This window comes from Paramacrobiotus metropolitanus, unplaced genomic scaffold (genome assembly GCF_019649055.1).
Source record: "Paramacrobiotus metropolitanus isolate TYO unplaced genomic scaffold, Prichtersi_v1.0 Parri_scaffold0000001, whole genome shotgun sequence".
NCBI classification, from domain to species: Eukaryota; Metazoa; Tardigrada; class Eutardigrada; order Parachela; family Macrobiotidae; genus Paramacrobiotus; species Paramacrobiotus metropolitanus.
In genome coordinates, this window is record NW_026570221.1 from 3673323 (window position 1) to 3685731 (window position 12409).

Sequence of the window (12409 nt, forward strand, 5' to 3'; positions counted from 1 at the left end):
ATGCTACAGTATTTTCACTATTTTGGGATGTTGTGTGTTGATGTGCATGTATTGTACGTTTTTACTGTTTACCTTCATAAGCGGCAAGATGTCTTACTTAGAATGTTGGTATTGACACGTCAGTTATTCCAAATTAAAATCATTGCAAATCTGCAGAGAGACGGGTTAATAAACACTATGCACGTACAGTATCGATCGCGCTTCATTTTCAAATCAGGAATTGTAAATAGCACGTCAAATAAGTGAATAATTAAACGGGATCGGTATCTGCCATTAAATGGCGCTTGCCGGTCTTGCGAGCCACCGACAGCTGTGTTTCCTGCATCACCCACTCGTCGATCTCCCGGTGCGGGCGGAATAAACACTGGATCCATCCTTCATCGGTCTTCCTGACGGGCCGCAGATGGTATTCAAGGCGCCATGCATTGCCGTGGATGTTGGGAGAGGGGTAATGGTAGAAGGGCTGGGGGACCAGACGCCGACGGGATTGGAACTGTCGGGCAGTAGTTACAGTGGGCGTAGTGGATACGGTGGGCACAGTGGTCACATTGGGCATTACCGCGCAGTACGGCGCTTCCGTGGGTCCTTTCACGATGCGGCCGTTGTGCCGCCACATCACGTGGTTGTCAATGTTGCTGTAGATATCCTCCGGCAGGGGTAGCCGGATGCTGCAGAAAACGTAAACGACAGGCAGGCCTTCGGTGACGGTCAGTGGCGTTGGTTTGCTGGCGAAGACCTCATAGGCGTGCGTGATCATGGGCAGCAGCCGGAAACATTGCTCCAGGGGCGGCCGTTGCACCGGGAGCGTGATGCATTTTATCACGCCACTGGAGCGCAGATCGATGTGGTAGATGGTGAAGGTGAGGGTGTCATCTTTTGGTCGCCAGCGGATGGTGTAATTGTGACCTGAGGCGTTGGGCTCATCTGGCGCCGGCACAGCTTCCCTTGTATTATAAATATGTTTGCCCTGATACGTCAGGGTGACGCTGTTAACATAGTCTTTTTTGGGCGTCTGGCATGTGAATTCCACATTGTCCCCCAAACGGGGTCGACGCACCTCGCAGTCCGGCGTGTCGCGCATCGTGCTCAGCTCCACAAGACTTATCAAATCGTCTTCACGATAGTATGATAACTTCTCCGTTATCATGTCCTCCACTACAATATTCAAAAGGAGCCGTTACCACTTGTTCACAAATCACAACCTTTCACTCCGTACATGGAATTTCCGAAATTATTATCTAGAAAATTTCAAAATTAGGAAGAAAATTGAAAATAGTTGAAAAAACGATTTCACAAATTAAAAAAACATTGGGGATTTATTGGGAAATTCCTAATAATTCAGAAATTAATTTGCAATTTTTTCAAAGTAATTTTTGTAATAAATTGTAATCTTTTTCCAAATTTAAAAATTGATTCACGGATGAGATATTGCCGGAAATAACCCGGGAATTAATTTTCTGTCGATTGGCAAATGATTTTGACACGTACCGTACAAGTTTAGAAATTAATACTCTAAAGTTTGACTTGATTTGGACAATTAAACTGAAAAGTCATTAATAATTTGGGTACCCTTATAGGCACCCCCTAAAACCTCCGTATATTATAGGCACCCCTTTTTGCACCCCGTTTGTTATAAGCACCCTTTTTAAGTTATATGGTATATAATAGATTCAGTGTTCTCAGGTGATAATGCAGCTTTATTCAGCTAATATTTCAAATTTTCAGTAATTTTTTACAATAATTTATCTCTAGCGCCGAGTTCAGTACATCAAGTTTTCCAGCTGATAATAGGGCGATTCGGCAAATCAGGCAGCTTAGAGCGAATTACTGAGTTAGTATCGCCCCTTCTACTGTGACCAGGTCATTTTTCGCGTTGGTCAGTCATTCATTGGCTTCCTTCCAATCCGTTATCACCTTGTGATTTTCTCAGCTGGTAAGACTTTTGAGCCGCGACTTTTGTGAATATAAATGTTCGCGGGCGATATTGCACAGATCATTACAGCAATACAGGAAAAAGCCATCGGGACGCACTGGTTGGACCCCGACAGCAGAAGCTCAACAATTGGAATGCTACAGTGACCGGCTTCTGTTCGCCATCGTACAGCAAAGAGAGCTGCAATTTGACATGCGGCGACACCGGACCACGTCCGTGTTCCGGTGTTAGGCAGTTCCACATTCACGAAAGCGTTCGGATCTTTAGCATGTAACGATTGCGTCTTCCGTACGTTCACCACGGTCAACTGTTTTCGCCATATTGCGGGTTCTGTATAACTTGGCCTGTGACACCCTTGCCGGTCTCTTTAGCTATATGTCGCTGAATTGCCCTGGCAGGAAGGATTTATGCATTTATGCTACCTTCTGTGACTGAACATGGCTAGGGCGGCGGTTTCCCGGTAACGTTTTCCTACCTTCTGTCAGTCGATGGTTATGGTCGATTTCTTCTCCTACCTGGTATACGTAGGACGCGGCCGCCGATGCTGGCTGCAAGCCTGATGCGAGCTGGGCCTTGGTTTCGTAGGCTATACGAGCTCCAGAGCCGTTATTTTCGATTTCTCTATAGTGCACGGCTGCACGCATTCGTAAAACATTTTGTTATTTTACAAAAATGTTTAAACCGGAGCTTGAACATCTCGGGTCATATAGTAATATGTACGGTATTAATCAAAAATGGGTGCTTATAATAAACAGGGTGCGAAAAGGGTTTGCCTATAATAAACGGGGGTTTTAGGGGGTGCCTATAACGGTTTTATAATAATTTAGAGAGTATTCGGAAATAAAAAAATTCTGTTAGAAATATAGTAATTTGGAACTGTAAAGGTCAAATCAAAAACTATTTTAAAAAGTTGGAAAGTTTTCGAACCTAATTAAAAATTTCGAAGTGATTTTCAAATTACTTGGAAAATCAGTAAATGCTTTAATATTTCAGCAAATTACGCTGAATTTACCTGCAACAGGTTCAAATGAGTCGAAAATGATTTAAACAATAAACAGACCATTTATCATAATAAAATTATCAAGTAACAAAAAATTATGTAATTCGATCATTTCGAAAACTATGTGTAACTGGGTTTCGAAAATTCATTGATTATTCAAATTAATTTATTAGTTTTTTTGGAAATCAATTCGGGAGCTCAAGTCTTTAATTACAGATTTTAGATTTGATTTCGAATTTTAGAATAAACTGAAAATTTAATTTCTAACAAAAATAATAATCTGGGAATCTGGAAGACATCGTGGAAAAATAATTTCGAAAAGAAACTTCAAAATATTTTGGAAATCAACAAGGAACGCAATTTGAAAATTATTATTTTGTAAATGGATTTCGGAAATGCGAAAGATAATTTTAAATTAAATTCCGAAATTTGGAAATAATCTAGAAAATAGCTGGCATATTTCTTATTTCTGTGAACATATGATTTTAGGTACCGGATAGAAATTTTCTTTTAGTAATTGGAAAATTGTTCCGGACTCCGGAAATCATCGTGAGAAGTAATCCTAAATTTTCCTGACTATTCTCTAATTATTTGCTAAATCTTGGACCGGACGCCTTATTTTAGATACGCTCATACAGTTCACAGAGATAAAATTAACTGATGTTACGTTACTGATGGCTTACGGCTGGCTGTCGACCGTGAACTATGTGCTGCTGGCGCACATCCCGTACTCGATTGTATCCACTGCAGCAGTCCGGCAACGGACAACAGAATGTAACCAAATAGGGGGGATGAACAGGGAAACATATCGTGACTCTCTTAATAAAGAAGAAATTAAAACGGCCGATTGGGAAAATAAATATTATAAATGAAGTGGCAGAATGTTGCCGAGTAAAAACTAAAAGCGAAGATGGCTAGATGGAGTTACGAGCGAGCTAGCTAGCGAGCCATCCCCCGACGACTGGAATATGGCCCATACATAAATAACGTTAAAATATTATGAAAGCGTAAGCACGTATATAAACGAGGGTCGCTCAAGGAGTTTTAGAAATCGATATGATAGAACATTCATAAAATTATGAACTAATTTTTTAAAAACTGTAGCATTCATAACTAGATCATAGGGCATGGCCGTGGCCATACCGCCTACGGTTGGCGGTTGGCAAGACTATGAACACAGCTAGGTAGAGCTGGTTATGCATTGATCACTGAAAACGGTTACTGCATTATTGGCCGATTTTCATGACATCATTTTGAAAAAATAATCTGCACAGAACAGCATTGATTTTTTTCATGTGTAACAGCCTATTCTCTTTCCTGAAAGAGGACCATTTTATGCTAATGTTGCCAGCTGATTCCAGCGACTTTGCGTTGAGCACTCCGTTTTGACAAGTGTGCTCGAATTTTGGGATCATTTTTTTGAGTCTCCACTTTTGAAAAGTGTTCATGGTGAAAACGCTGATCGAGAATGATTCTCAAACAACCGCGAAGCAATAGCAGAGGGATCAAGCATTATTGAACGAAAGGTGTCGCGGATGTGCTGCAGCTCCTGGCTGATAAGTTATCAGTGATAACGCAGAAGAAAATGGATTTTGACACGGTATCATCCGTGTGGTGCAATATCGCGAAAATCCACAGAAAAGCACCCCGTCCCCTGAATTATTTTTGTTCTTGGTCTCAAGTTAATGTATCGTTCCACGTTATTTTTCTTTGTTTACCTTAGTCCTTTATCTACTCAACACATTTTTTCGCTTGAAGAAATTCTTGCGTGGCAGAAATATAAAAAAATATGGAAAACTGATAAAAAATTCTCATGGGGAGACCTCTTTGTTTCCGTGTAATTTCGCACTGGATTCGTTTTGATAGTTATGGAATCGATTTTTGCAATGAATGTAGACTAAAGAAACATAATTTATGGAAACGAAGAACAAATGTTAATGCAGTGGAAAACGGCAGAGCGATTTCTAAAACTTGTTGAGCGACCCTCGGGTAATCGGATTGTTCTCTAGTCGCTAATCTACATCTGTTGGATGCCTGGCAGGAAAACAGCATCGGCCTTGTTCACAATGGTATTCTTAGATTTACGGCGGCGGCATTTATGTTATTAATGGGGCATACTTCGATTAGCTGGTTGGAGTAAAGAAGTACAGCCGGAAATATCCATTTATCACATCGCACACATGTGATAAAGTGCTGTTGTGTTACGAGGTACAAACTGCAGTTTGCCGGCATAATTGTACATGCGCGGCAGAATTATCGGATCGCAGCAGAATCGGCGAGCGCGGCAGAATCGGCTAGGTTTATTGTGCAGTGGCTGTGTCGAATGCCAGTAGCACTACTCGTACTTATGGTTAATGTTTTATCGCTTTTACGCTGAAAGAGGCAGTAAATCAAACGGAGTAGTGTATTTTGTATAGGAATAATTGCTACGAATTCGGATTAATGCCAAGCATTATGCATTATCTGCTTCAATTAGCAAAAGAAGGAAAACAGTTAATGCGCCGTTTAATGCGCCGGACTCGTTCATTTCCGATATGGCCGCCATTTACGCCGGATATTCAAAATAAAACTTTTTTATTTTTTTAAATATTAACATTTATATATATATAATTTAAATACTTTTATCGTATGATTCCATTTTATTTATTATTTTTATGACTAATTTCGAGCCAACATTTCATCGTTTTATGTAAAACATTATAGCCAATATATAAAATAATAGTAAAATTCATTTTATTTAAAATCCATTATTCTATGCAATTAGCTTTTGAAATTTTGCTAGAATAACTTTTTATGCAGCCCTTATTCGGTCACTTTTTAATCAGCATACAAAGTAATGGAAAATTAAATTAATTATTATTCTTGATATCTCACAGCGGCTTGGCAGTAGCAGTACTACGTATTCTATGGAATCCCTTGTGCACACGTTCGGCCACCTGGACCGGCAGCGGGGATCCTTCAATCTGACCTTTACGTATCGGCTGGACTCGGATGTGGTCACGGACTCTTATTTTCAGCACTTTCATCCCAATGTGATGAACGAGCAACAGCTGGATGAGCTGTTAACCAAGAAGGCAGGCTTCGCCGTGACCTTTGTCTCCAACTGCCACTGGATTCCCAGTCGACGGGATGTGTACGTGAAGCAGCTGGCCAACTATTACCATGTGGATATTTACGGGAAATGCGGGACCAAGCAGTGCAGCACCGATACTACGGAAATTTGTGATCAGCTCGTGGCTGATTGCAAGTTTTACCTGGCTTTTGAAACAGGTAAAAGCATCACAGCTCATCTGCATCACTGAAAACTTTTTAGCAACAGCAAACGAACTATTTAAAGGATTCAGAGCCAAATTCATGTACATCCATGGGAGCGTTCGCTGTCGTACACTACCAAACACTTTTTTGCTTTGCTTTATAATATTTTGTAGCCAAAAGATTTGTATATGTAGGCGTGAAATTCACTTGCGCGCGCAGCATCCGCTTGGAAAGTTATGGGTTTCCAGAATTTAAAACAGTTCAAATGCATTCAGGTGTACCAAAAGTGTCATCATAATCCGATCTTCAAATTGTGCTCGTAAATGCAAGTATACATGATGATCGTTATTACACCGAACCAGAGCTCTACCATTTGTTTCAAATTTTAAAATAATTTTTAAAAGTTTTGAAACTCACTTAAATTTTGGAAAAAAATCTAGAGTATTGGTCCGGCATAAAAACGATCTTTATACTAAAGTACATTTTTTTGCAAAATTTTGAGGAGATCGGTTTATAAAGAGGCTTTTGGTACGCCTGAATGCATTAAAAACTTTCTGGAACTTCACCCATAACATTTCAACCGGTTGTTAGTCGCGCAAACGGATTTCACGCCTACGTATTCAAATCTTTTGGCTACAAAATATCATAAAGCAATGCACAGAAGTTCGGTGGTGGAGGGACAGGGGCTGGTGCCGCACACCGCTGACCCAGGCTGAGCAGTGGATGAAGAACCCGGAGATTCCTCTCCTGGAGCCCGGTGTATGACCAGAAACCACGGGGATCCGTTATGTATTTCCTAGAAATTCGTCTAACTGTCGGGGCGTTGTACTGAACTGACCTGAACTGACGATGATGTATCACTGCACTGGCTGGGCTTACTCTGTAAGCAATATTCGACTAGATTGCCCACAGCTTCTTGCTTGTTCGTCACATCTTGGTTGAAGTGGTAAATGTGTCCGATTGTGCTGCGGACGGTTATGCCTTGTGTCCAATTGTACAACTACACCGGCTTTGGTTGTTTTTACTTTTAAGTAAAAACGTACAACGTGCGACAGGACGTGACGTTAACACTGAAGCGATGACAGTGTAGAAAGATCACATAGACAGAAGCAGTTCGATGCGCCTAAAACATTCATTACTTTTAAAAATCGCTCCAGTACCTAGTGAAAAGAATGCATCGGAAGGGGACTACAGGTACACTACATACAGTATTATGCGCACGGGTAACCAGTTCGATCACCTTCATTAATGATGACGCTTGTTTGTCGCCAACGGAGGTTACACACTTGGCCGAATTACCGATCATTTATTTAATGCCGCTTCTGTTTCTGGTACGGTTGAAAATGTTGTTTTCTTCCACCGAAACTGATTCTTGATATTGTTATCGCGTTTTTGGAAATAAAAGTGCTTCACAACCAATTCGAGGAGTCTGGCGTAAGCTGCGGTATCGGTATTTGTCGCTGTGTTGACGCGCTTTAAATTACGGGACAAGCTCTGGTCATAGTCCGCAATGTGCGTTTACATTGTACAAATTAAAGTGCGATTTATAAAGGCTGATCAGTAATTACTCAATGCAAAGTGACAATGTAAAGCAATTACCTATAAAATTATGTATCTTCAGGACGTGCGATTATGCGCGTAATTAACTGAAGCAAGCAGAGAAAGTACGCGAAGGGAGTAATCGAACATTGAGAAAAGTTGAAAGGGGTATAAAGCTAAATGCCTATCACAAATCACATCCATTGTGAAAAGATAAAATAACGATGAACATCGCGGGAAAATTATATGAAGGCATGCTTGCGGTTATGGTTGTCGCTGTCATTAATGCGTTATCACCTTCATTGATGACGCTTGCCTATCGCCAACGGAAGTTACACACTTGCCCGAGTTACCGATCACTGCACAATAAATTACTATAAAAAAACCGCTGAAATAGGGAAAGTGGGCAACCGTACTGTCGTTTTCGTTCACTTGGTATGGTCTGATAAGAATACGGCATTCAACCCGCTATCGTTCAAGGCAACGTAATAACGGGACCATGGCGGGTATCAGTGTAAATCAAGAGAGCTTTGGGATAATTTTCATAGAGTGTTATCAGAAAAATTATGTCGGCCATTTTATCTTGTGGGGTTGACTATGAGCATGCGCATGCGCACCCTGTTTAAACACGTAACATGCATTTGGCTGGTTGGCCTTTTAATGGACACGCCAAATGTTTTAATGTCATGGATCTGATATTGGTTCACTTTCGACTTTATGGCCATTTGCCTTTTACAGCAAAGCTTCAAGAAGATCGGGTAATAGGCTACTTGCCAGACTTTTGGTACTCAACAATAAATATTAACTTTTCGCCCGTTTTAATTTGCGATTTCTCGCACACGGTTTCCAGAACAATTTATACAAATCCTTTAACTTTAGAATGACATAACGTACTGTAAAAATGTGGTCCGGAGTGCGCGAAAGCGAAAGTTTTAGTGTATGAATCCCATTTGTGATCCCATGTACTGGGCATTTTCCTTAAAGCGTCTGTTTCTGCAGGATTAAGGAGAACATCGGCCAGGACGTGTGCACGGTAACGGAGGCCGTCGGGCTGACCAGCCTGCAGAAGGTCATCGAGAAGCGCATGGCGCTGGTCAACAAACGTGCCACCAGTCGCGCCCAGTGCGTGCAGAAATTTAAGCTCCTCCCCGAGGACTTCAGCATCCCCGGCGGCGAGCTGGGTCCCACGCTGAAGTTGAAGCGCAACGTCGTCGCCGCCAAGTACGGCGCCCTCATCGAGCAGTTCTACGACGACACCGACTCCTGAGTCAGGCCACGCCCATCTCTGCCGTCACTAGTTGTCGTCGCACGCTGCTGTCTTTTTCTCTCTCTTATTCATGTGTGTGGAGAGAATGCATGACTTTTCAGAAAGCCTTTGCTCACTGTAGTATAATCTTTGGCTATGGCTATTTTACCCCAGTATTCTGCAGTGTGGCAAAATAGCCTTTTGCTATTTTGCCCCACACTGAGTTCAAATAGCTTTTAGCTATTTTGCCCCAGTATGTGTGGCTAAACAGCCTTTTGCTATTTTGCCCCACTATGCGTTGCATTAGCGTTTTTGTATTGTGCCGCAGTATGGTCGCCAAAATATCTCGTACGTAATTTGTGGCAATATGATTACAGTACGCATGTCGTCTAGATCGCTGTCGTTTATTGCAGTGCCATTGTTGGGGGCTTTTGTCGAGTGGCGTGGAATGCGGTTGCGCATGCACAGCAGACTACAGCGTGATACTGAGCACAAATTTATGCATTTTGTGCGGGGCGACCGAGGCGCTGCAATCCTTATTGAAGTTTTGCAGTGAAAGTAAGATTTTTCTGCTGGCAATCCATATGAACAGCATGCACAGTTTGCTGGGTGTAAATGGAGATGTTCGGCAGTTAAATTATCGAAGAGGTGACTGAGTTTAAGTTGAGCAAATGGACTGGCAGACAACTTGTACCGGAAAGGGCGACTGAATTAACCCCAGCAATTATGGCAATGTTTGCGCATGATAAGCAGTGGAAAAATATGGACAGGCCAATGTCAAAACGCCGGCAGAATTTCCTGCCGGCCGAATTTTTGTGTGGTCAAAATGCCGGCCGAATTTCCTGCCGGCAGAATTTTTGTGGGGTCAAAACGCCGACCGAATTTCCGGTGGTCAAAGCGCCGGCAGAATTTTTTCAACATTTTCAACTGTGAGTAAAATTACTAAAAAATATTACCTTCCTCGAGGCATACCTGCCACGCGGTGTATAACAAAGGTTTGGGACTCTACACTTACAATTACACAAGTATCTTCTTCGAGTCTGGTCATGGACCAAAGTTGGGTCATGGGCCCTAGTTTGGTCATGGACCCAAGTTGGGTCATGGGCCCTAGTTTGGTCATGGACCCAAGTTGGGTCATGGGCCCTAGTTTGGTCATGGACCCAAGTTGGGTCATGGGCCCAAGTGTGGCCGCGCGCCCCGGTTGGGTCGCGCGCGTCAGTGTGGCCATGGGCCTGTGTCCCTATGACCGAAATGGTGTAATGGACCAAACCCGGTCCAAACTCGGTCTTTGACTTGCCTCTGTTGAACCGGTCCCGTTAGGGTGGTCCACTTGGGTCTGCAACTTGGACCAGTTTGGTCCTAGTCCAAGTTGGGTCTTGCATGCCGGTTTGGTCATGCACCAAAGTGTGGCCATAGGACCCAGGTTTGGTCCTGCGCCCAAGTTTGGCCATAGGACCCAAGTTTGGTCCTGCGCCTAAGTGTGGCCATGGACCCGGTTGGGTCATGCGCCTAAGTACGGTCTTCTGACTTTGTCTCTCCAAGATCGTGGCCATAAAAATTAAACGCTGGTCGAGACCAAAGTGGTGGCTCGTGTCCAAACGGTGGCTCCGATGGAAACATCAGGTTAGCCGGGCCAAACTCCAAAAATTAAGTTGTGGGCGCCGGTAGGCGTTTACCACGAGGAGCCGGTCTTGGAAATCTTTGGTCTTTTCTCTGGGCGGGAGTGTCTTCAGTTCGCCTCTTTGGCGGTTAGTGGTAAAATCTTTGATTTTGCCTCTGGGCGGTGCATGCAAAAGTGGGTGTACCACAACTTCTATGTGGCTCCCACTAACTCACTTGTCCCAGTTACCTGGTATGGCAACTAGACTCATGAGCCGCTCATGGTCCGTTAGACGCATAGCGGGCCTGGTCCAACTACTATGGGCCAAGACTTGTCCACGGCTTGTCGCAACCTCTCGGCGGGCCGTCGCCATATTCTGGGCGCTGAATCTCTTCCGTGGCGGGGAACTTAGCTCGCGCCAAGTTCGGTCCGGTGGACTCCGTCGGATGGTCTGGGATGGCCAGGCCAAATTCATGGTCCCAGCCGCTAAGCTAGAGCCAATCCGGGGAATCCGGTTAAGATCCAGGGATTAAGGTCCAGTAAAGTTGACATTACATGGCCGTAGGCCACGTTTGTTGGGCGAGGGTAACAACCGTTGGATTTTACCCATTAAGGTGGTCAAAGTTCCGCTTCAGCTTTATGGTCCCACTTCTAGGGACCAAGGCCACTTCTAGGCCAATGTCGGTCCACTTCTAGGGCCGACATGCAGGAATGGCCGTTGGCCTATTCCTGCGCATCTCCGTCGTCATGGCGGTCGTCGGCCCGTTCTGGGTGTAGTGGGTCGACAACACTTTCTTCCATAAGCGCCAGTTCCTCTTGGTCCTGGTGACTGGAAGCGCTAGCCGGTTGGGCTGCTGGACCGGATTGTTCAGCCGAAGTCTGGTTCTGCGAGGACGATCGGCCTGGCTGTTGTCGGCGAAACTTCGTTGGAAGTTTCCGTGTAGCCGTTCGGTTAACGAACTCATCGGCCCCGTCCTCGTGGGCGTCAGGTTGACGGAAGCGGTAGTCTCTGTGCCGGCCCCTGAAGGTATTGTGGCCGGATGTTAACGCCTTGGTCTGCGGCGTATTTATATGGATCAAAGTCCGTTGCACTGGTACTGGCGTCAACTCGGGCCGGTGGGTCCAATGAGGGCGGTGCGGTATCCGTGTCCATTGGGACATGGATGCTGATGTTCTGGGCCACACATCTGACGCTGCGCTCGGACCTCTTATTGGTGCGAGTAACGACCAGGCTATCATCCTCATTCCGCTTTCCGGGTGAGGTTGTCTGGTTAAACAGTCAAGATAATTTAATATTGTAATTAATTAGGATTACTAATTAGTTGCATTTGGTGAATGCAGTCCAAACTAATTCTGCTTTAGCTTTCGAAGCAGGAACGTTTTCAAGAAAAACTATTATTATCTGGCCGGGTACGTTATCAACATACCATACGATAACATGCGCACAAATCGCTTGTGCACCCGTTTTCTGATCCATTTACAATGTCGACGATTCGTGATAGTGAAAGCGTGAAAGGTCAAACTCTGATAATATGCAATTCATACTGAAAGCGCATGGAGGCGCCAGTTTCGCATCTGCAAATTTTATTAAAACAGTACACATAGAGTTGAAAGCAACAAAGAAAACATTACGCATTTGAATTTTCAACCGGCCTTGCCCGAATGGGAACGGGATGCGAATGCGTATAATGAGCTGTTTCTTTGCTTAGTCTGCCAATCGCGCAGCTGTCGGAATGTGCCCCAGTGGCCGGCTGGGCCCAGCCGAACGCGTTCACTGCGGTCTAGCCGCATTCATCCCGAAAGTATTACTAGTACTTGAAGGCATTCTCACATACA

General features: G+C 44.0%; 2 protein-coding genes across 2 annotated transcripts; one reads left to right on the plus strand and one right to left on the minus strand.

Annotated features, from left to right (window-relative positions):
• Positions 1-119: 119 nt before the first annotated feature.
• LOC129581035 (uncharacterized) lies at positions 120-3998 on the minus strand. Its single transcript, XM_055471877.1, has 2 exons — positions 3617-3998; positions 120-1155 (listed from the first exon to the last, which is right to left on the minus strand). Exons 1-2 carry the CDS (start codon positions 3738-3740, stop codon positions 251-253), a joined length of 1029 nt encoding a protein of 342 aa, XP_055327852.1. The 5' UTR covers positions 3741-3998; the 3' UTR covers positions 120-250.
• A 1841-nt stretch (positions 3999-5839) lies between these two features.
• Positions 5840-8994, plus strand: LOC129581531 (alpha-(1,3)-fucosyltransferase C-like). The gene is made up of 3 exons (XM_055472665.1): positions 5840-6203; positions 7346-7382; positions 8727-8994. The coding sequence occupies exons 1-3, from the start codon at positions 5840-5842 to the stop codon at positions 8992-8994; spliced, it is 669 nt and encodes a 222-aa protein (XP_055328640.1).
• Positions 8995-12409: the final 3415 nt, after the last annotated feature.